Below are 20,965 nucleotides of genomic sequence, written 5' to 3' on the forward strand. Positions count from 1 at the left end.
CCCTAAAAAGAAAAAAAAAAAATGTTCTTTATATATATGTTCTTTATGTGTATACTATATATATATGTATATACACTAAATACTATATAGTTTATGTATATATATATTCTATATGTACATGTATACTATATATGTATATATGTTATGTATATGTATGTTCTTTATGTGCATACACACACACACACACCTGCATCACTTTTCTATACACCTGAAACTAACACAATATTGTAAACCAACTATACTTCAAAAAAAAGAGAGAAACAGTAATTGTGTTTTGAAGATTTACAGCAGATAATGGCTTTGTTGAAGTGGACTGAGGAGCTGGGGAGCGCTGAAGTTCAAAATTCTTGTATAAGCCCCTGTCTCTCTGGGGCAAAAGGAAAGCGTGGGTACAGTGAGTACAATGCGTCTTCACAAGGCAGCATCATGAAAACGGAGAGACAAAACTGTTATGATTTTCATTAGTCTTCACGATTAGCTGACTTCTATGTAACTCTGGATCCATGTAAGCTGATGGCCATGGGGCAGCATCTCACAGATCACACCAAGCCCTCCTGGCCGAGTGAGAGTGTGAAAATAAGTAAGGAGTCGCTGGGGAAAGTTTTGAAAGCCAACCAGACCCTTGGAGGCAGACGTAGCGAAAAGCCCCAAGCAAAAACCCAGTCATTCATCAGAGCCGTAGAAAACCCATCTCCACACTGTCCCCTCACAAACCTAGCCCTGCTTTATATTTTAACAGCAACAGGCCATCCCCGCCTCACCAAAGATCTAACACCACAAGGTCCAACCCTCCCCTTCCTCCAGGAAGGGCCAGGACGCTTACATGCAGTTCCGAGCAGCTAAATCTCGATGAAGAAAATTCCTGTTGCTCAGATACTCCATTCCCTGGGCAATGTCCACCATGAACTTCAACAGTGTCTGCAGAGGAATATGCTATGGGTGGGAAAACAAGAAGACATGTTATTATAGACATATTTTTTGGTTGTGCCCACGGCATGCAGAAGTCCCTGGGCCAGGGATTGAACCTGTGCCACAGCAGTGACAATGCTGGATCCTTAACCTGCTAGGCCATCAGGGAACGCCATAAAGATTTTTTTTTTTTCTTTTTAGGGCCACATCGGGGATTATGGAGGTTCCCAGGCTAGGGGTCACATTGGAGCTATAGCTGCTGGCCTACACCACAGCCACAGCAACACCAGATCCGAGCCTCGTCTGCAACGTACACCACAGCTCACAGCAATGCTGGATCCTTAACCCACTGATTGAGGCCAAACCTCGTGGATGCTAGTCAGATTCATTTCCACTGAGCCACGACGGGAACTCCAGAAAGATTATTTTTTAAAAGGAAAATCTGGCAAGTTATTTCCATTTGAGGGGGGGAAATTATGGGTTCATTTCTTAGAAGTGCGGCCAAGAAACAAGGAAATTTCTTTATCAGTAATGTTACAAATAAGGTTTTAAAAAGCAATGAAAAATAAACAAATAAAAAAACAGTAAACCCTAAACTTCTTGGCAAATATCATGTTTTCTTCTCCCCTTCTTTAAAAGTATTGACAGTGAATAAGATTCTTTTCACAAGTTATGAGGTCATATGCGATCCTTGTGTCCTTCTGAGTGGTGGCAGGACAGAGAGGGGACAAGAGGGGAAGTCTGACTTGGGTGAGAGAGGGGCGTTGGGGGAGGGTCTAATATTTTGAGGGCAAAAAGCCCACGGAGACGGTGCTGTTTCCAATTATGCAGCCACATCTGCTATCAATTTTTACTTTGAAATGTTTTGAAAGATACTTTTCTTCTAGACAGAAAGACGGATAGTCTTTATTCCCCTTTCCCAGGACCAAAGGATCACAAGTAAGTATTTGGGAATTTTCTTTTTTGTTTCTCTAGGGCTTTCCTGTGAGTTTTAACAGTCTAGTGTTTTTTGTTTCTTTTTTCCCTATGTTGTAAAAGTCAAATCAGGCTGTGTGTTAGAAAACCAGCTGTGTTGGGATTGACTATGAGGATGACAACTGAGGAAGACTTCTGAGTAGGTACTCAGTATTTCAGTGCAGTCAGAGCCCCAAAGATAAGGGTTTACAAGCTTCTGGAAATCAGAAATGGTCCATCTGGGATACGTTCTCCCCATGGCTTATCCTTTATGACACATGAATCTGAGACAGGCTGGGACATAGAACCTGGGACCCTTTGCTGCAGTGTTTGTACCGGGACAAACATTTTCTTGAGCAACAGATAGAGAGAAACTCTATGGGACTAAAAAGCACTGCATGCATGCTGCAGAGGGGCAAGGTATGAACAATAAGATACAAAACGGCCAAAATCCAGCTGCCACTCCGAAGGGCCAGGAGCAAAAGCAGGTACCAGGCATGATCCCTGCACACAGCACCACCAAGGGGGTGGAAGACCACCTCTCTGGTCTGACCCAGGATCCACCCCGACACTCACCCCATTTAGGGAACAAGCCTCCCTCCACCCCCACCTCCCATACCTCGGAGCAAGGAGCAAGGGCACCTGTCACATGTTCTTCCTCCTTGTCTGAATCTCTCATATGGCCTCTTATCAATTTCTGTGATTAAAGAGCCCAAGAAACTTGGTTTGTAACAAGTCTCCTAAAGTGGTGCTCATGAAGAGGATGAATTTTTCATGATTGATATTTCCCAACTAAGACACATGGCAATCATAGATAACAAAAACAATTATCCTTTACCCTTATATGATGGGGTTGTTTAAAAAATGTTAGCAAATCAGGCATGAAAGCCCTAATGCTTCTGTTCTATATATCTGGGGCATTTGATTTTTCTAGATCCTAGGTTCTTGGAAAGGATTTGGGTGCCAGAAAATATCAAATCTGCTGTCATTTGCGAAAATATGATGAATATCAGGTACTACTCATTTGTGCTTTTTTTTTTTTTTTTACCAGCAAAACTATGTTATTGTTTCAGACTGTGACCAAAAGTCATTTAAAAGAGAATTATGTGGGAGAACTAATAAACGAGTTCAAAGAGGTAGCAGGATACTTGACTGACGCACAAGATCAACTGTATTTCTACCCACTAACAATGAACTGTCTGAAAATGAAATTAAGATAACAAAATACTTAGGAATAAATTTAACAAAAGAGGTACAAAACTTATACTCTGACAACTACAAAATCAAAGAATTAAGTTAGTACTAAATAATTGGGAAAGTATCCTGTGTTCATGGATTGTAAGACCAAGGACACAGAGGACAGAATGACACCTCGGACCTGCTGGTGAAGCACATTTACATGGCTGAGACCTAGCTTTGGGCCATTCTAGCAGGAACAGAAGGTATTTCTTCCCAAGGAACTGACTAGTAAGCAGCAGAGATTTGAATAAAAGCTTGATTTTCCATTTTCTCTATGATGCATTTTGTACTTTCAGCTTTACCTGTGGCTACATAGTATCAAACTGTGAAAAGACATCCCTTTTTAGTATTTATAAAAGCTGGGAGTTTCCATCATTGGAGATACACGTGTATTTTTATTTTTATTTTTTTTTGGTCTTTTTGTCTTTTCTAGGAAGTTCCCAGGCTAGGGGTCTAATCTGAGCTGTGGCTGCCAGCCTACATCACAGCCACAGAAATGCGGGATCCGAGCTGTGTCTGTGACCTACACCACAGCTCATGGCAACGTCAGAGCCTTAACCCACTGAGGGAGGCCTGGGATCGAACCCACAACCTCATGGGTCCTAGTTGGATTCGTTAACCACTGAGCCACCACAGGAACTCCGACACTTGTATTTTTGTACAATGAAACTATTCATTAGCCAGCCAAATGCTGTGTACTTGTTTCCTTACTTGCTGTTTTGTTCAAAAGAACCTAAGATGACAGCAGTACTTTTGGCAGACATCAACAGACCAATTCTGAAATGTATATGGGAGGGCAACAAAATTGGAATAGCAAAAACAATTCTGAAAAAGTAGAATAAATTTAGAGGGGTCACACTATCCAATTTTAAGACTTACAATAAAGCTACAGTAACCTAGATGGTGTGGTAGGGGTGAAGGATGGCTCATAGCTTCATAGAGCAGAACAGAGAACTCAGAGAGAGACCCACACATACACAGACAATTGATTTTTTTGACAAAGGTATGAAAGCAGTTGATTGATCAAGGATAGTCTTTTCAGAGTTCCCGTCGTGGCTCAGCAGCAACGAACCTGATGAGAATCCATGAGGGCTTGGGTTTGATCCTTGGCCTCGCTCAGCGGGTTAAGGATCTGGTGTTGCCGTGAGCTGTGGTGTAGGCCGCAGACACAGCTCAGGTCCCATGTTGCTGTGGCTGTGGTGTAGGCCAGTGGCTGCGGCTCTGATTCAACCCCTAGCCTGGGAACTTCCATGTGCTGCAGGTGTGGCCTTAAAAAGCAGCAACAATAGCAACAAAACCAAAAAAAACCTACGCATGAATTTTTATAGCAACTTCATTCAAGACTCTCAAAAACTGGAAACAACCCATAGGCGCCTCAGTAAGTGAATGGAAAAAGCAAAACAGTGATAGAACCATACAAGAGAACATGACACAGCAATTAAGAAAAAAAAAGAAATGAACTATTGATACACGCATGTTGGATGGATCCTAAAGGCATAATGCTGAATGAAGGAAGCCAGTCTCAAAGAATTAAAAACTATATGATTCCACCTACACGTCATTCTCTAAAAGACAAAACAATAATGATGGGGAACAGATCAGCGGCTACCAGGAGTTAGCCATGGGGGCAAGGGTGACTACCAAGGGGTAGCAGGAAGAGGTGTTTGGGGTCATGAAACTGTTTTGTGTCCTAATTGTGGTGATGGTACATGAATTTATCTGCATCAAAACTTATATAACAATAAACCAACACGAGAAAAATTTATTATTTTCTGTATGATAATTTAAAATATTTTTATGGCCCTTCTATTTCTCTTTTACAAAGATTCAAGTAAGACATCCAATATGATGTCTTTCTTTCAATATGAAGCCATCCAATATATCTGCACAGGGGTCCAAAAAAGGAGGGGTTAGGCTTCACAAGACGTGTGATTGTTGGCCATCAAACAGACCTGTGAATTTTTTTTTTTTTTAACTATAGAAGTCACTCTTGTGCAATATGCAATGCCCACCCCCTCAAAATAAACTGTTAGGAAAAATCACACAATGTACCAGAAAATGAAATGTGGGTAAAATCACTCATCGACATGGAACAAAGTCTGTTCAAGAGGATGCTGTGCAGCCATTCACAGCCATCTGTCTGGGGGCTGTCCTGGGGCACCCATGGGATGGGGCAGGGAAGAGCTGAGGGCACGGGGTCTGCAGCCTGGAGGCCAGTTCTGCCTCTTCCGTTGCTGATCTGTGCCTCGGTTTCCCCACTTGCCATTCTGTTAGTAACTACTTCTTAGGGTTGTGGTGCCTTTAACACATTAATATTTGTAAAACACTGGCTGGCCTCTGCTCAACGTTTGACAAGTGTTCACTCCTGCTGTTGGCCTACAGGCAGGTGTGTACATACTGAAGAACAGCCTGTGAAACACACAGATGTGGAATAAACAGCGGGGCTGTACCTAGAGAGGATGCCAATGATAATGCTAAGATGTTGGGGATTGTGGGTAATTTTTCCTTCTTCTCCAGGCTTCTTATAATGTTACTGTGTCTCTTGGGGGACAGAGAAGAGAAGGAAAACACTCAGTCATGCCGAGTCCTCCGCTTTTGCATTAGGCCCTTCACCTCTTCAGAGGAGCCCCAGTGACTTTGTAACAGCTCTGTGATGTGGCCAGAGTTTCCTGCCGCTGGTTAGTATTTGTGCTGGTGAAAGACTTAAAAGAAGCCACGAACAGAGCACCTGTGCGCACAAGACCACAGGGGGAGCGAGAAAAAGAAAGGAGCTGGCTCTCCAATTTAGGTCCCTTCCACCTTCCCTGGAAAGAGCAGAACAAGAGTAAGAAAAAGGAAAGCGAACATCTCCTGGCCTAACCACAACCCACAGGCATAAACTACCAACAGCAGCAGCCATACACAGGAAACGAGGCTCCAGAAAGACGGTCCCCCTAAACTGAGTCTCAGCTTTAACATCTTTTCCAACCACCTTGACAAATGTGAAACAATGTTCCTATAGGTTCAGCTGTCTCTTGGGATGAGGACCTTCCCATCAACCCCCCACCCCCCGCCCCCACCCCGTCATCATCTTGTTATTAGTCTCATCATGACTCTTTTACCACCTGTGACTGGTGGGTGCAGTACTTCAGTCTGGGCGCCCTTCTGTTTGGCTTTTCCAAACTGTGGAAAAGGGCTTCAGGACGGGTTTGTCCTCTGTGTGTGTGTGTGGCGGTGTTGGGGGGGGCGGTCATGGCTCCTCACAGGGGCACTATGGAAGGAAAGCAGGTAGGTCTGACAATTCCCATTTTTTTTTTAGGGCGGCACCTTCGGCATATGGAGGTTCTCAGACCTGGGGTCGAATCGGAGCTGAAGCTGCCGGCCTATAGCACAGCTACAACCATGCTAGATCTGAGCCACATCTGTGACCTACACCATAGTTCACAGCAACACCGGATTCTTAACCCACAGATCAAGGCCAGGGAACGAACATGCTCATTTCTGCTGAGCCTGGGTGGGAACTCCCCAGCATGTTTTTGATTCTGAGGATGGAGCCAGTTTCCTCTCAGGGTCTCTGAAATGCAACTCAAAGCCACTTCCTCTTGGGAACTGAGACAGATCCAGCATCTGGGGATTTCAGAGGAAACCTAACTGTCTCTAGGCTTTTGGTGTCTTTAGGTCCTGACAGGGACTCCTAACTGTCAGGGGCTAAACTGACAAGGGATTACTGACAAGGGATTAATCTCCAAAATATACAAACACCTCTTGTACCTCAATATCAAAAAACCAAACAACCCAATCAAAAAATGGGCAGAAGATCCAAATAGACATTTATCTAAAGAAGACATACAGATACCAAAAAACACATGAAAAGATGTCCAACATTGTTAATTATTAGAGAAATGCAAATCAAAACTACTATGAGGTACCACCTTACACCAGCCAGAATGGCCACCATCAAAAAGTCTACAAACAGGAGTTCCCATTGTGGCATCTTGGGAGCCCTGGGATGCAGGTTTAATGCCTGGCCTGGTAGAGTGAGTTAAGGATCTAGAGTTCCCGCAGCTGCAGCTTAGGTGGAGACTGTGGCTTGGATGTAACCCCTGGCCTGGGAATTCCATATGCCATGGGGTGGCTAAAAAAGAAAAAAGTCTGCAAACAATAAATTCTAGAGAGGGTGTGGAAAAAGGGGAACTCTCTTACACTGTTTGTGGGAATATAAATTGGTATAACCACTATGGAAAACGGTATGAAGATTCCTTAAAAAACTAAAAATAGGGAGTTCCCGTCGTGGCGCAGTGGTTAACGAATCCGACTAGGAACCATGAGGTTGCGGGTTTGGTCCCTGCCCTTGCTCAGTGGGTTAACGATCCAGCGTTGCAGTGAGCTGTGGTGTAGGTTGCAGACGCGGCTCGGATCCCACGTTGCTGTGGCTCTGGCGTAGGCCAGTGGCTACAGCTCCGATTCGACCCCTAGCTTGGGAACCTCCATATGCCGCGGGAGCGGCCCAAGAAATAGCAAAAAGACAAAAAAAAACAAAAAAAAAACTAAAAATAGAACTATGATATGATCCAGCAGTCCCACTCCTGGGCATCTATCAGGAGAAAACCATGGTTTGAAAAGATACATGCACCCCAATGTTCACTGGAGCACTATTTACAATAGCCAAGACATGGAAGCAACCTAAATTCCATCAACAGAGAAATGGATAAAGGAGATGTGGTACATATATACAATGGAGTATTACTCATCCATAAAGATGAAATATTGCCATCTGCAATAACATGACTGGACCTAGAAATTATCATACTAAGTGAAGTTAATTAGACAGTGAAAGACAAACATCGTATGATATCACTTGTATGTGTAATCTAAAAAAGGGATACAAATGAACTTACTTGCAGAACAGTAACAACTCACAGACTTTGAAAAACTTATAGCTACCAAAGGGGACAGTGGGGGAGGGGGAGGGATGGACTGGAGGTTTTGGACTGGCATATGCACACTGAGATATATGGAATGATTGGCCAACAGGGACCTGCTGTATAGTACAGGGGACTCTACCCAATATTCTGTGATAATCTATGCAGGAAAAGAATCTGAAAGAGAACAGATGTGTGTACATGGATAACTGAATCACTTTGTGGTACAGCAGAAATTACCACAACCTTATAAATCAACTATATTTCTGTAAAATCTTAAAAAGTGAAAAGGAGTTCCTGTTGTGGCTCAGTGGGTCAAGGACCTGAAAAAGTCTCCATGAGGATGCAGGTTCAATCCTTGGCCTCGTTCAGTGGGTTAAGGATCCAACATTGCTGCGAGCTGCGGCATAGGTTACGGATGCAGCTTGGATCTGGTGTTGCTGTGGCTGTGGCTATGGCTCCGATTCAACCCCTAGCCTAGGAATTTCCATATGTAGCCGGTGCCCCCCTAAAAAGCAAAGCAAAACAAAACAAACAAAAACCTACGGGCAAGCCTGCTGTTAGGATGGACACAGAGGCCAAGGTCCCCTCCCTCCCTTCTTGGTTTTCTAGGTTAGACCCTGAGCTGGTCCAGGCCCTGTCATGGGAGCCCCGAGCACTGTTCAGAGGAAATGCCACTGGGTGATGAATGACCTTTGGTCCTGTGTCCAGTCGGGAGTAGAGCAAGTAGGTATGCAGGTCCCCGTATTTCATGAAGGGTAAAATCACCATGGGCTTGGGGATGCCTTGAGGGCTCATTTCTATACATACACCTGGAATGAAAAACAGAGAGGAAGTTACAAAGAACCCTTGTCACCAGTGACCAGAAAAAGCACGGTGGAAGCACCAGCCAAATTGAAGCCATGTGGCTCTCAAGTTAACAGTTAAAAAAAGCAAAACAAAACACTCATAACTCAAAGCCCTAATTTGAGTTCTAGAATACAAAATGTACACAGGGTCCACTTCTTGATATACATTTTTTTTTCTTTCAGACTAGTCAATCTTTGCACGAAAGCTCCTCCAAATTAACAGATACCAAGGATAACCATAGAACCCCCTAGAGATTTTGTTGTACTGAGTCTAAGTGAGGGATGGTGTCTGCAGCAGAATTCAAGGGCAAACTAGTTTCCTGTGATGGGTTAAGTACTTGGTCATATGATGAAGTGCCCTGCAACCAAATGCTTAAGACTATTAAAAGAATTCTGAGGCCCGACATGTGAAATCTGTGTCTCTAAATGTCAACCGTTATACACAGGAAAAGCTCCACCCCATTTGTCGTGGATGAGATGCTAGAGTCAGAGTCTGTCTGTCACCTGAGATCAGGCTTAACAAAGCTCTTGCACACCCTGGTTCAATTACAAAGCACCACTGTTCTACAAGTCTGCTGAAGTCAATAGTTACAAATGAGCACCAGTAGTTTCTTTGGCATAATATTGTCTCCAAACATTAGCTTTCACATCTCTCTGCAGTGTCCATTGTAAGAAAAATTTGAAAGTTCCACAAGGAATTTAGCAGTTATCTTTTAAATCATAGAACAGCAAAAAAAAATTAAAAAGGTTGGCAGAATATTCAATTATTTTTTGGTTACTCTTCCCTCCTGGAATGGGTTCACACCACACCCATGTGATACAGGCTATTCATTTTGAATTTTTTAGCTAACAGTGCCACAAAACCAAATTCTGACTATTAAATCACTGACTCAGTTAAATCAACTGAATCAAGGCTCATGAAATTGTCCATGTAGATGCCAAGAAGTCAGTTCCTTGAAAATATGTTAAGAGGGAGTTCCGGTTGTGGTGCAGCAGAAACAAATCTGACTAGGAACCGTGAGGACTCGGGTTCAATCCCTGACCTTGCTCAGCGGGTTAAGGATCCAGCATTGCCATGAGCTGTGGTGTAGGTTGCAGACATGGCTCAGATCTGGCATTGCTGATCTGATTAGACCCCTAGCCTGGGAACCTCCATATGCAGTGGGTGTGGACCTAAAAGGACTAAAGACCAAAAAAAAAAAAAAAAACAAAACAAAAAACTAAGAAATTGTTTCTCAAAGATGTGCTATGAGCTTGTCTGCTGCTTTACCCCATTAGCATTTGACTCATGATCTCTTTTTATCTTTTATTTTTGTTTTCTTTAGGGCTGCACCCACAGCATATGGAGGTTCCCAGGCTAGGGGATGAATCGGAGCTGTAGCTGCTGGCCTACGCCACAGCCACAGCAACGCCAGATTTGTTACCACTAAGCTACAGCAGGAACTCCCATGGATTACTTTGAATTACTACAAATTATAGTGTGACCAGTTTTCATGTCTTGTAACTGGAATACCTGGAGGCTGTTTTAATCCACAGTCCCCTAGAACTCTGTGGACACAAGACACTTCTGAACCCATTGGTGTCCAGGAACTGCAGGCCTATTTTTACTACCAGCCTCAGAAAAAGTAACCAGAAGTCTTGTGGGTAAAAAACCCAATGTTATAAATTACTTTGGGATTATATTTGCCCCAGAAGTTTTCTCCTTTGGCCCAGAATGGACCAGCCAAGCCCCCACCCCAGACACCCAATCCTGCATTTCCCTGAGATACCTAAGAGTCGGATGACATTTGGGTGGTTGAAGTCTTTCATGCATGCGGCCTCACTGAGGAACTCCTCAATCTCTCGATGCGAAAAGTTGTCCACTAAAAGAAAAGACAGAAAATGTTAGGCACAAATAATTCCCTCGGTGAAGGGGAGGAGAGAAGGGCAATTCTGCTCTCTCAAAGTCAAGTCAGGAAAAGGTGAACCAATAGGGACAGTAAGCAGATGAGGGGTTTCAGGGGCTGGTCGGGGGAGGGATGAGTACATGGGTACGGGGTTTAAGGAGGTGAAACTTCTGTGTGACGCTGGAATGGTGGTCACAGGACATGAGGCGTTTGCCAAAGCTCACAGGACAATACAACACAAGGTGAACCCTTATGTAACCTATGGATTTCAGCTGGTAATGGATCAGTACCTGTTCATCCCACACCCAGCCAAGATGTTAATAGGGGTGACTGGGGGAGGGGAGGGGGGATGTGGGAACTCTTTCTGCACCATTTTCCTATAAACCTCAAACTGCTCTAAAAATTAAAGTATAAGAGTTTAAAAAGAAAACTGAAGTCCTATCCAACTGATCTGTTGCAATGATTTTTGCCTTAAAAAAAAGAAAGAACTCATGCTTCTCTCTCAGCACATTTCTGGCAAGTCTGGTTGCTCAATCACGCCATGTGAACTAGACGGTCTTTCTTACCACGTTTCTGGAATTAAGCCAACTTAAGAGAGACATTTACAATTCTATAGTATGCTAAGTGAAACAGGTCAGTCACAAGAGGACACATACCATCTGATTCCACTTTTATGAGGCACTTAGAAGCGTCAAAATCAGAGACGGATATAGAACGGTGGCTCCCAGGGGCAAGAGGCGGGCAGAGGGAGTGGTGGGAGGGGGCTGTTGTTTCATGGTTCTGGAGTTTCAAATTTGCAGGAGGAAAAAATTCTGAAGATGGATGATGGTGATGGTTATACAACAATGTGAATGTCCTTAATGCCCCCGGAATGGTACACTTAAAAATGGTCAGGATGGTATATTTTATGTTATGTGCATTTTACCACAATTAAAATCAAACCTGGAGGTCCCACTGTGGCTCAGTGGTAACGAACCCAACTAGTATCCACGAGGATGTGAGTTCGACCCTTGGGTTAAGGATCCAGCGTTGCCGTGAGCTGTGGTGTAGGCTGGTAGGTGCAGCTCCACTTCAGTCCCTAGCCTGGGAACTTCCATAAAAAGAAGAAAAAGAAAGAGAAAGAAAGAAAGAAAGAAAGAAAGAAAGAAAGAAAGAAAGAAAGAAAGAAAGAAAGAAAGAAAGAAAGAAAGAAAGAAAGGAAGAAAGAGGAAGGAAGGAAAGGAAGGAAGGAAGAAAGAAAAAGAAAAATCAAACCTAAAGGCAGGCTTGCCTTCAGGAATTGTTTCCATGGGAAGAGTTGACTGAAATCACATCTGAGAGCACTAAGCACAGTATCTGTATCCTCTATGGGCTTAATATAGATCTATCTTCCTTTCAAAGCAAATTTAAGAAAACAGTTTCTACAGACCTGCACAAGGTCTGCCAACATTGCCCCAAACAACCAGGTGGGTGGGCCAACCCCTCCCCAGGGTCCAAAATCCCCAGGCAAAGGTAGGTGAGCCTGGGGTTCAGAGGCCAGAGACTGGGCTTTCAATCTTTGATAATTAGCATGGATGCGATTCACATACCAGTTATTCTACTTAGGTTAAAGAAGGCCAAGGCCAGAGAGTAAACTTCAAAACCAAAATTTAATGGTTGTATCTGAATGGAGGAACTATAGGTATTTTTAACTCTTCTTTCAGCATATCCATGTCTTTTCAATATTCTATAATAAATATGTACTTGTCTCTCTTTTTTTGGCTCTGCCTGCGGTCAAAACAACTGTGGAAGTTCCCGGGCCAGGGATCAAATCCAAATTCCAGCAGTGACAACGCCAGATCCTTAACCACCAGACCACCAGGGAACTCTAATATGTAGTTGTCTTATAATGAGAACAAAAGGTGTTTTTAAAATATCTTGATCTGAGAAACACAGGCTTATCAATTGTAATACTACGATTGAGTCTTATCAATTCCTAAAAAATTTTAAAAAAAGAATAAATAATGCGGGAATGAAGAGCTCATCACAGCAACGGTCCCTCTGTGACCTGACCGTGCTCTGGAGGGTCTTCTGGCCCATCGATGATGGAGATCATGACATGTGAACTCCAGCATCCATCACTGGCCAGATGAGGCACAGATACTGAAGCAGCTGCCCACCCTGAAGAACAGCATCAGGGATAACTCACACTTCATGGTTTTCACTGCCACCTTCTGAGAGGTCCCATCTTGCTGATTAAGATTTCCTTCCATGACAGACCCGAACTCTCCTGTGAAGTAAGACAACATCTATGTTGACCTTGTGCTAAACCTCTCCTGCCCACAGAAATGTGATAGCACCAGAGCGGCTATTTGCATGTGGTCTGAGAGTTACTCACACACAGCAGCCGGGCAGGGCCTGCTCAGGCCACCCACGCTTGTAAACCTGGGACTCAGGTCCTGCGCTAAGTGATCATCACAAGCTTGGCTGGCTCAGACTTAGCTTAGCTCATTACTTAATTAAGCATTATCATTATAAGTGACTGAAGAAACTTTCAAGACAACATGGAAATTGTTATTGATGTTCATCAAGTCTGAACTCTTTTTTTTTTTTTTTAAGGGCTACACCTGCAGCATATGAAGTTCCCAGGCTGGGGGTTGAATTGGAGTTGTAGCTGCTGGCCTACGCCACAGTCACAGCAATGCTGGCTCCAAGTCACATCTGCAGTCCACACCGCAGCTTGTGGCAACACCAGATCCTTAACCTGCTAAGTGAGACCAGGGATTGAACCTGCATCCTCGTGGATGATAGTTGGGTTCTTAACCTGCAGAGCCACAACGGGAACTCCAAGTCCAAACTCTTAATACCACTATCATTCAGCCTAAGATCATTTTGACAGATTAAGTATATATTTTCACCTTTGTTCCTCTTTAACCAAGAAGGTGCCAAGAATAGTAAAGTTAAGAACTGGAGGAATAGGAGATCCCATCGTGGCTCAGTGGAAACGAATCTGACTAGGAACCATGAGGTTAAGGGTTTGATCCCTGGCCTTGCTCAGTGGGTTAAGGATCTGGCGTTGCTGTCAGCTGTGGTGTAGGTCGCAGACATGGCTTGGATCTGGCATTGCTATGGCTCTGGCATAGGCTGGCAGCAACAGCTCTGAATAGACCCCTAGCCTGGGAACCTCCATATGCCGCGGGTGCGGCCCTAAAAAGACAGAAAAAAAAAGAACAACAACAAAACAGAACCAAAAAAAAAAAAAGAACTAGAGGAATAAACTGAAAGTATATAGGAAGCCAACCAATGAATTGCATGCTTTTTTTTGGTATGCTTTTTAAAATGAAGGAAGGGAATTAATATTTTTCAAGAGCCTATTATATTTGTTAGGCTCTGTAGAGGCCCTTTTAATATGCTAAATCTGAGCTTCAAAAATCGCTATTTAGTGGCTCAATGAGATAAGAACCTGACATAGTGTCCGTGAGGATACAGGTTTGATCCCTGGCCTTGCTCAGTGGGTTAAGGATACGGCATTGCCGTGAGCTGGGTGTAGGTCACAGATGTGGCTTGGATCCTGTATTACTGTGGCTGTGGTGTAGACCGGCAGCTGCAGCTCCAATTCAATCCCTAGCCCGGGATCCTCCCTATACCACAGGTGTGACTATAAAGAAATAAATTAAAATAAAAAATAAACAACTAAATTAAAAAAATCACCATTTACTTTTCATTTTAAAAGTTATAAAGTTACACAAATTGTATTTTATTTAATAAATGCATATTTTTAAAAATTACTGTGAACTGCTTACCTTCTTACTCACATTTTAAAACAATTAAACTACCTACCTTCGCCCAGAATTTTTCCAAGAATTAGAAGGTTCCTGTCAATCACAACATCTTCTAGTTTATTCTGCAATTCCTCACTGACTCCCAAGCTCTGTACTATAAAAGAAGTGACAGAATGGAATGAGCTGTCAGTGTGCTTCCTTCCCTTTGAATATAGTTAAAATTACATAAAAAGACCTATTTAACAAGTTAAACATTTCTCTCATTTTATACCCAGAACTCTCCCCCAAAATGCCAGAAATAAAATATCATGCTTAATCCTACTATGACTCAACTGAGTAAAATGAATCCTTCAGGGCCAAGATTAATCCTGAAGAATTAGCAAAATCAGAACCATATTTCTCTTCCCGTTGTGCAGTAGCAGCAGCTGGCAATCACATTCACGTACAAGAGGTTTGCCCTTAACTCAGTGATAAGTCAATATTCTTTCTAGGGGAGTATTTACTCTCATAGTCCTAACTGTAGTACACAAAAATGTATATATACCAGGACGTCTCCCCCTACCCTTTCAGCCAGGGAAGGCCAAACAGAATCCATAGGAAACATGGAAAGAACAAGCTACAGTTTGTTTTACCTATAGTATATAGTCCCTCATTAGAATGTCATAGAAAGTGTTAAATTGAATACTTGGTGGGGGATTGAAAGATTTTCTGTCATAAGGTGTAGACAGTCAGCAATGACAATCAGTGTTATCAATCTGGAGAGGGAGACCGAGTCAATAACCATTTGACAAATGGTTCAGTTTGTGCCAGGATTAGGATAAGAGGAAGACTTTGAAAGAAAAAAATGTGGGAGTTCCTGTCTTGGTGCAATGGAAACAAATCTGACTAGGAACCATGAGGTTGCAGGTTCAATCCCTGGCCTTGCTCAGTGGGTTAAGGATCTGGCATTGCTGTGAACTGTGGTGTAGGTCACAGATGAGGCTCGGATCCTGTGTTGCTGTGGCTGTGGCATAGGCTGGCAGCTGTGGTTCTGATTCGTCCCTAGCCTGGGAACCTCCATATGGCTGCAGGTGTGGCCCTAAAAACCAAAGCAAAAAAAAAAAAAAAAAAAAAAAAGAGGTAGATAACTGAAAGGATCTATTAGCTTTTAGCAAAAAAAAAAAAAAAGTGACACAAATGGTCCTCCAATCAACTGAAGAAAAGTGGTCTAAATGAAGGATTTTTTTTTCCTTTTTTCTAGAGCTGCACCTGCAGCACATGGAAGTTCCCAGGCTAGGGATCAAAAGGGAGCTGCACAGCCACAACCACACTGGATCTGAGCCCCATCCACAACCTACACTGCAGAGTGGGGCAACATTGGATCTTTAACCCACTGAGCGAGGCCAGGGACCGAACCTACATCTTCATGGATGCTAGTCGGGTTCTTAACCTGCTGAGCCACGATGGGAACTCCGAGGATTTTGTTTTTGTTTTTGTCTTTTTGCCATTCTCCTTGGGCGGCTCCCATGGCATATGGAGATTCCCAGGCTAGGGGTCGAATCGGAGCTGTAGCCACTGGCCTATGCCAGAGCCACAGCAACGAGGGATCGGAGCCGAGTCTGCGACCTACACCACAGCTCACGGCAACACCAGATCCTTAAGCCACTGAGCAAGGCCAGGGATCGAACCCGCAACCTCATGGTTCCTAGTCGGATTCGTTAACCACTGAGCCACGATGGGAACTCCCCGAGGGTTTTTTTTTTTTAATACAAAAATAGACATCTAAAAGTCAAAATTTCTTTTTTTTTTTGTCTTTTTTTTGCTATTTCTTTGGGCCGCTCCCGCGGCATATGGAGGTTCCGGGGCTAGGGGTTGAATCAGAGCTGTAGCCACTAGCCTACGCCAGAGACACAGCAACGCTGGATCCGAGCCGCGTCTGCAACCTACACCACAGCTCACAGCAACGCCGGATCGTTAACCCACTGAGCAAGGGCAGGGACCGAACCCGCAACCTCATGGTTCCTAGTCAGATTCGTTAACCACTGCGCCACGACGGGAACTCCTAAAAGTCAAAATTTCTGGGAGAGAACAGTAATGAATAATATTCTACATCACAGGTGTTTTTGTTTCCTAGCAATCTGCATTCCATCATCCTTATATTTATTTGTTGCTGTTTGTTTTTGTTTTCTGGCAAATATCCAGAAGCTTGAATGTGATAATATGTGCACACTTTCTACACTGTTTCTGAAATTATTCAAGAACACAGCTCTCTGTCAATTCTCAGTCTTCAAACTAAAGAGTTCTCACTCTCTGATTCAGCAAAGCTCAAACCAAAATTGTCACAAAGTATGTTAGCAAACTTCTCTGACTTGGTTGCCAAGAAAAAAAAACGGGAAATGAACTCAGAGATGATGACCCTTGCTTTGCTGGCTCCTTTAAGTCCTGATTTCTGCCCACATCTTCTCTCCTCACCCTGAGAGTTCCTTCTTCCCTCTATTTTTGTCAGCATCAGGAGTCCTTACCCCAGTTATTTCACCACAGATCCAGCTCTGGATTGCCAGTAAATGGGCCAGCAGGGAAGTCCAGGCCTTGTCTGACACCCTCCTTGTTAGGTTTCTGAAGAACTTTTGCACATTAAAAATAGACATTCTTTGGGAGTTCCCATTGTGGCGCAGTGGAAATAAATCTGACTAGTATCCATTAGTTCCATCCCTGGCCTCACTCAGTGGGTTAAGGATCTGTAGGTTGCAGACACGGCTCAGATCCTGTGCTGCTGTGGCTGTGGTGTAGGCCTACAGCTACAGCTCCAATTCAACCCCTAGCCTGGGAACTTCTATATGCCGTGGGGATGGCCCTGAAAAGAAAAAAAAAACAAACATTCATTGCTCCTTTGACTTTTGTTAGAAACCCACCCATTATTTTGTGGTTTCTTCTTTGCTCTCAACTATTTTAATTTTTGCCCAAAAAGAGAACGCAAGTCAACTTACAAGTGAGTTCGATGGCTCGCCGACAGAAGGACTTCTTTGCTATATAACTGACGACTAATTCCGAATCCTCCTCTGTGAAGGCGCTCCTGGGTGAAAAAGGACAGATATCTCACCAAGAAGATTAGGGCTACCCAAGCTGGCACTGAGCCCACAAGATGCTACTAAGCTGCCACCTGTTGAAAGGGCTCCTCTAGGACAAAAACACTTTCCGCTGGGAGGAACAGGTTTCTTTCTCAGGCCCATTTTAGGTTTACCTGGCAATGTCAAAACAACACTGTCTGGGTACCATCTAGAGTGGAGAACAATTGATAAGCTCCCAAGTGACAAAGCTGTGACAGTCTGAGGAACATGATAAAGTCATATTGGAGTTCCCATTGCAGTGCAGTAGAAATGAATCTGACCAGGAACCATGAGGTTGTGGGTTCGATCCCTGGCCTTGCTCAGTGGGTTAAGGATCTGGCTACAGCGCCAATTGGACCCCTAGCCTGGGAACCTCCATATTGCTGCGAGTGCGGACCTAAAAAGACAAAAAAAAAAAGTCGTGTTGCTTACAGGCCAAAGTATACCATGAATAACCCGTCTAGACTGACATATGTATACATATGCGTGTGTGTGTAAATAAACAAATAAATGGGGGAAAGAGACAAGTCCCCTGTGCAGAAGAATTCCAAATACTTTATATAGATGTTCTGTCCTTAAGAGGTGGGGGGAGCGTAACTCTTCACCATGTAAGTGTGAGCTGCACACACTGACTTGCTTCCCAAGAGTTCTGTATGGAAAGGGAGGAAAATTGACCATGGTAGAGAAAATAGGAAGACATCGCCTCAGCCAGGAGGTCAGGGTCAACATCAACAGTGAAAAATCATGTCAGTGTATATCCTTGACCCAATGGGCTGAAGATGGTGTTCTACCTCTGGGGTCTTCCTCTCAGTGACCCATAACCTCAGTTTAATCATAAGCAGAACACCACACAAAGTCAAAGAGAGGGCATTCTACAAAACCCCTGACCAGGACTCTTGAAAATTATCGAGTTCATTGAAAACAAAGAAAGTCGGGGCAACTGCTGGGGCCAAGAGGAGACTAAGGAGACCTGACAATGAAATATAAGGTGGTGTCCTAGAAAAGACGCTGGAACAGAAAAGGGATAATAGGTAAAAAAACACAAAGATATCTGAATTAAGTATGGACTTAAGTTAATGATAACGTATTGACATTGGCCGATTGTAGTAAATACACCAGACTAACATAAAATGCTAAGAAGAGGGGACCCTAGATGCAAGATATATGGAAAGTCTCTGTACTACCTTCTCATTTTTTCTGTAAATTTAAACCTTGTCTAAACAATAAAGCCTATTTTTAAAAATCCACGTAGCATTTTAGACTAATTGGTGGGAAGGTATTATGAATGAGTGAGTCTAAATTATAAACTCAACATTACTTTATCATGGGTGTAGAGATTATTTAAAAAGAGAGAACACATTTTAAAAATAATATATTTGTAGGAGTTCCCGTCGTGGCGCAGTGGTTAACGAATCCAACTGAGAACCATGAGGTTGCGGGTTCGGTCCCTGGCCTCGCTCAGTGGGTTAACGATCCAGCATTGCCGTGAGCTGTGGTGTAGGTCGCAGACGCGGCTTGGATCCTGCGTTGCTGTGGCTCTGGCGTAGGCTGGTGGCTACAGCTCCGATTCCACCCCTAGCCTGGGAACCTCCATATGCCGCGGGAGCGGCCCAAGAAATAGCAAAACGGCAAAAAAAAAAAAAAAAAAAAAAATATATATATATATATATTTGTATACAAAGCAAAGAATTTGGAAGGATTTATGCCAAAATAACAACTGAGAGGTGATGAACCCTAGAGTTACAGATAGGTTTCATATTCTACTTTTGACTATTCTATATAATCTCATTTTTAAAAACTATGAGAATGATACTTTTGTACATAAAAAATAAAGGTATTTTCATTAAAATGTGAACAGATGGAAGGTATAAAACAGAACAAATGGATAGGGCTTTGTATTGAAGACTCATGGAAACTGACTTAAGGATAAAAACAACCTGTGATCTACCTTTCACTTGTTTTAAGCTTCTGCTCAGCTTAATGGTTCCTGGAGATAATTTTATTTCTCATCATAAAATTGGATTGTACTTTTGTTAATGTATTTGCTGTACATCAAATCCTGTTTTTTTATAAGTTCTAAAATATTCAACCTCAATCTTTCCTAAATTATTACAGCTGGGGTTGAATAAGCATGTAAGATCTACTTTGGTGGTAAACTTTTAGGTTCTGTGGAACCATGAGTTAGTGAAGGCTTAGTTGATAGGAATATTTTCAGATAGAGCATTTTCTTCTACATTTCTTAACTGCTAGACTATAAGCTGCATGTGGGCAGCTCCCATGTCTGTTCTGTTCATCTCTCTCCATCCAACACCTAGAGTGGGTTCTGTTTTTTGAACATTCTTTCCTTTCTCCAAAGATATGAAATGCAATCTTCATTGTATATTCCATTCCTACTTATGTATGGGCACCCTGTGATGTCCAGAGTGAGTTCTCTCTGTTTTCAATAATACATTGTTACTATAATCATGCAAACTTTTGTGTTTGCAAAGCCATCATGGCTCTCTCTGATCATCTACTCCTCAAGATACATTTTCAAATCAGCTTTTATCAACACCCCTACAGCAACTTAGATCGTGATTATACTGAATTTATGGTTAATTTGGGGAAAAAGGATCTCAACAAAACTGAGCCTTCCCATCCATGGACATGGTATACATGTTTTCATTACAATGCAGACATTTCTCTTCTGAAATGTCAGTAAAGTTTCATAATTTTTTTCCATGAAGCTCTTTCATATATATTGGGTTTCTTCTTAGGAACATTATAGTTCTCATGCCATTGTGGATGGGATGTCATTCTAGCACTTTGACTTTAATGCATTTTAAAGCCAGAATCAAAATTGTTTCACAACATTTAATGTCCTGAGAAACACTGTTTCTTCCTAAAGGAAAACAAGAAAGGGGGAGAGAACTTGGAAAAAGAAAAAGCTTTCACTATTGGCTACCTTTGTGGCACTGGCCTAAGTAAGGAAGCTGCTTTCCCCAGGGTGTGCATAAGATAGGGACTAGGCTGGGTACAGGATCTGGGTCAGCAGAAGAGACATTATCACTTGGCAGAGCAACTTCATCAATATCACTGAGAAAAACATCTTAAACTGAGAAACTTACCCAAATTTTGTCTCCTGAAACCTTTTCCTGATGGCCAGAGAAATATATAACACCAACCCAATCAAAACAAATCCACAAAAGCAGCCAAGGATGATGAGCACAGGATCTGCATTGCCAGGTGCTGGGGTTGACGAGGGTGCAAAATCTACCCGACCTGGTAAAATACCAATAACATCAATTCAAAACTCCTCTTTGTGTTTTGGGATAGTTGATTTACAATACTGAGGAAACTCTTTATGTCAGTTATAAATGTATAAGGAATTGAAAAAAATGGTAAAACTAATATTTAATGGGT

At 42.8% G+C, this 20,965-nt stretch overlaps 1 protein-coding gene across 1 annotated transcript in view; it reads right to left on the reverse strand.

The window, feature by feature from the left end:
• MERTK (MER proto-oncogene, tyrosine kinase) overlaps positions 1–20,965 on the reverse strand; it is a 138,255-nt gene that overhangs the window by 11,998 nt on the left and 105,292 nt on the right. The window contains exons 10-16 of the mRNA XM_047781191.1: positions 20,671–20,824; positions 17,444–17,529; positions 14,536–14,631; positions 12,905–12,985; positions 10,621–10,713; positions 8,697–8,815; positions 824–933 (exon numbers count right to left, since the gene is read on the reverse strand). Of these exons, the coding sequence (XP_047637147.1) occupies positions 824–933; positions 8,697–8,815; positions 10,621–10,713; positions 12,905–12,985; positions 14,536–14,631; positions 17,444–17,529; positions 20,671–20,824 (739 nt within the window). The remainder of the gene's footprint in view (positions 1–823; positions 934–8,696; positions 8,816–10,620; positions 10,714–12,904; positions 12,986–14,535; positions 14,632–17,443; positions 17,530–20,670; positions 20,825–20,965) is intronic.

This window comes from Phacochoerus africanus, chromosome 5 (genome assembly GCF_016906955.1).
Source record: "Phacochoerus africanus isolate WHEZ1 chromosome 5, ROS_Pafr_v1, whole genome shotgun sequence".
NCBI classification, from domain to species: Eukaryota; Metazoa; Chordata; class Mammalia; order Artiodactyla; family Suidae; genus Phacochoerus; species Phacochoerus africanus.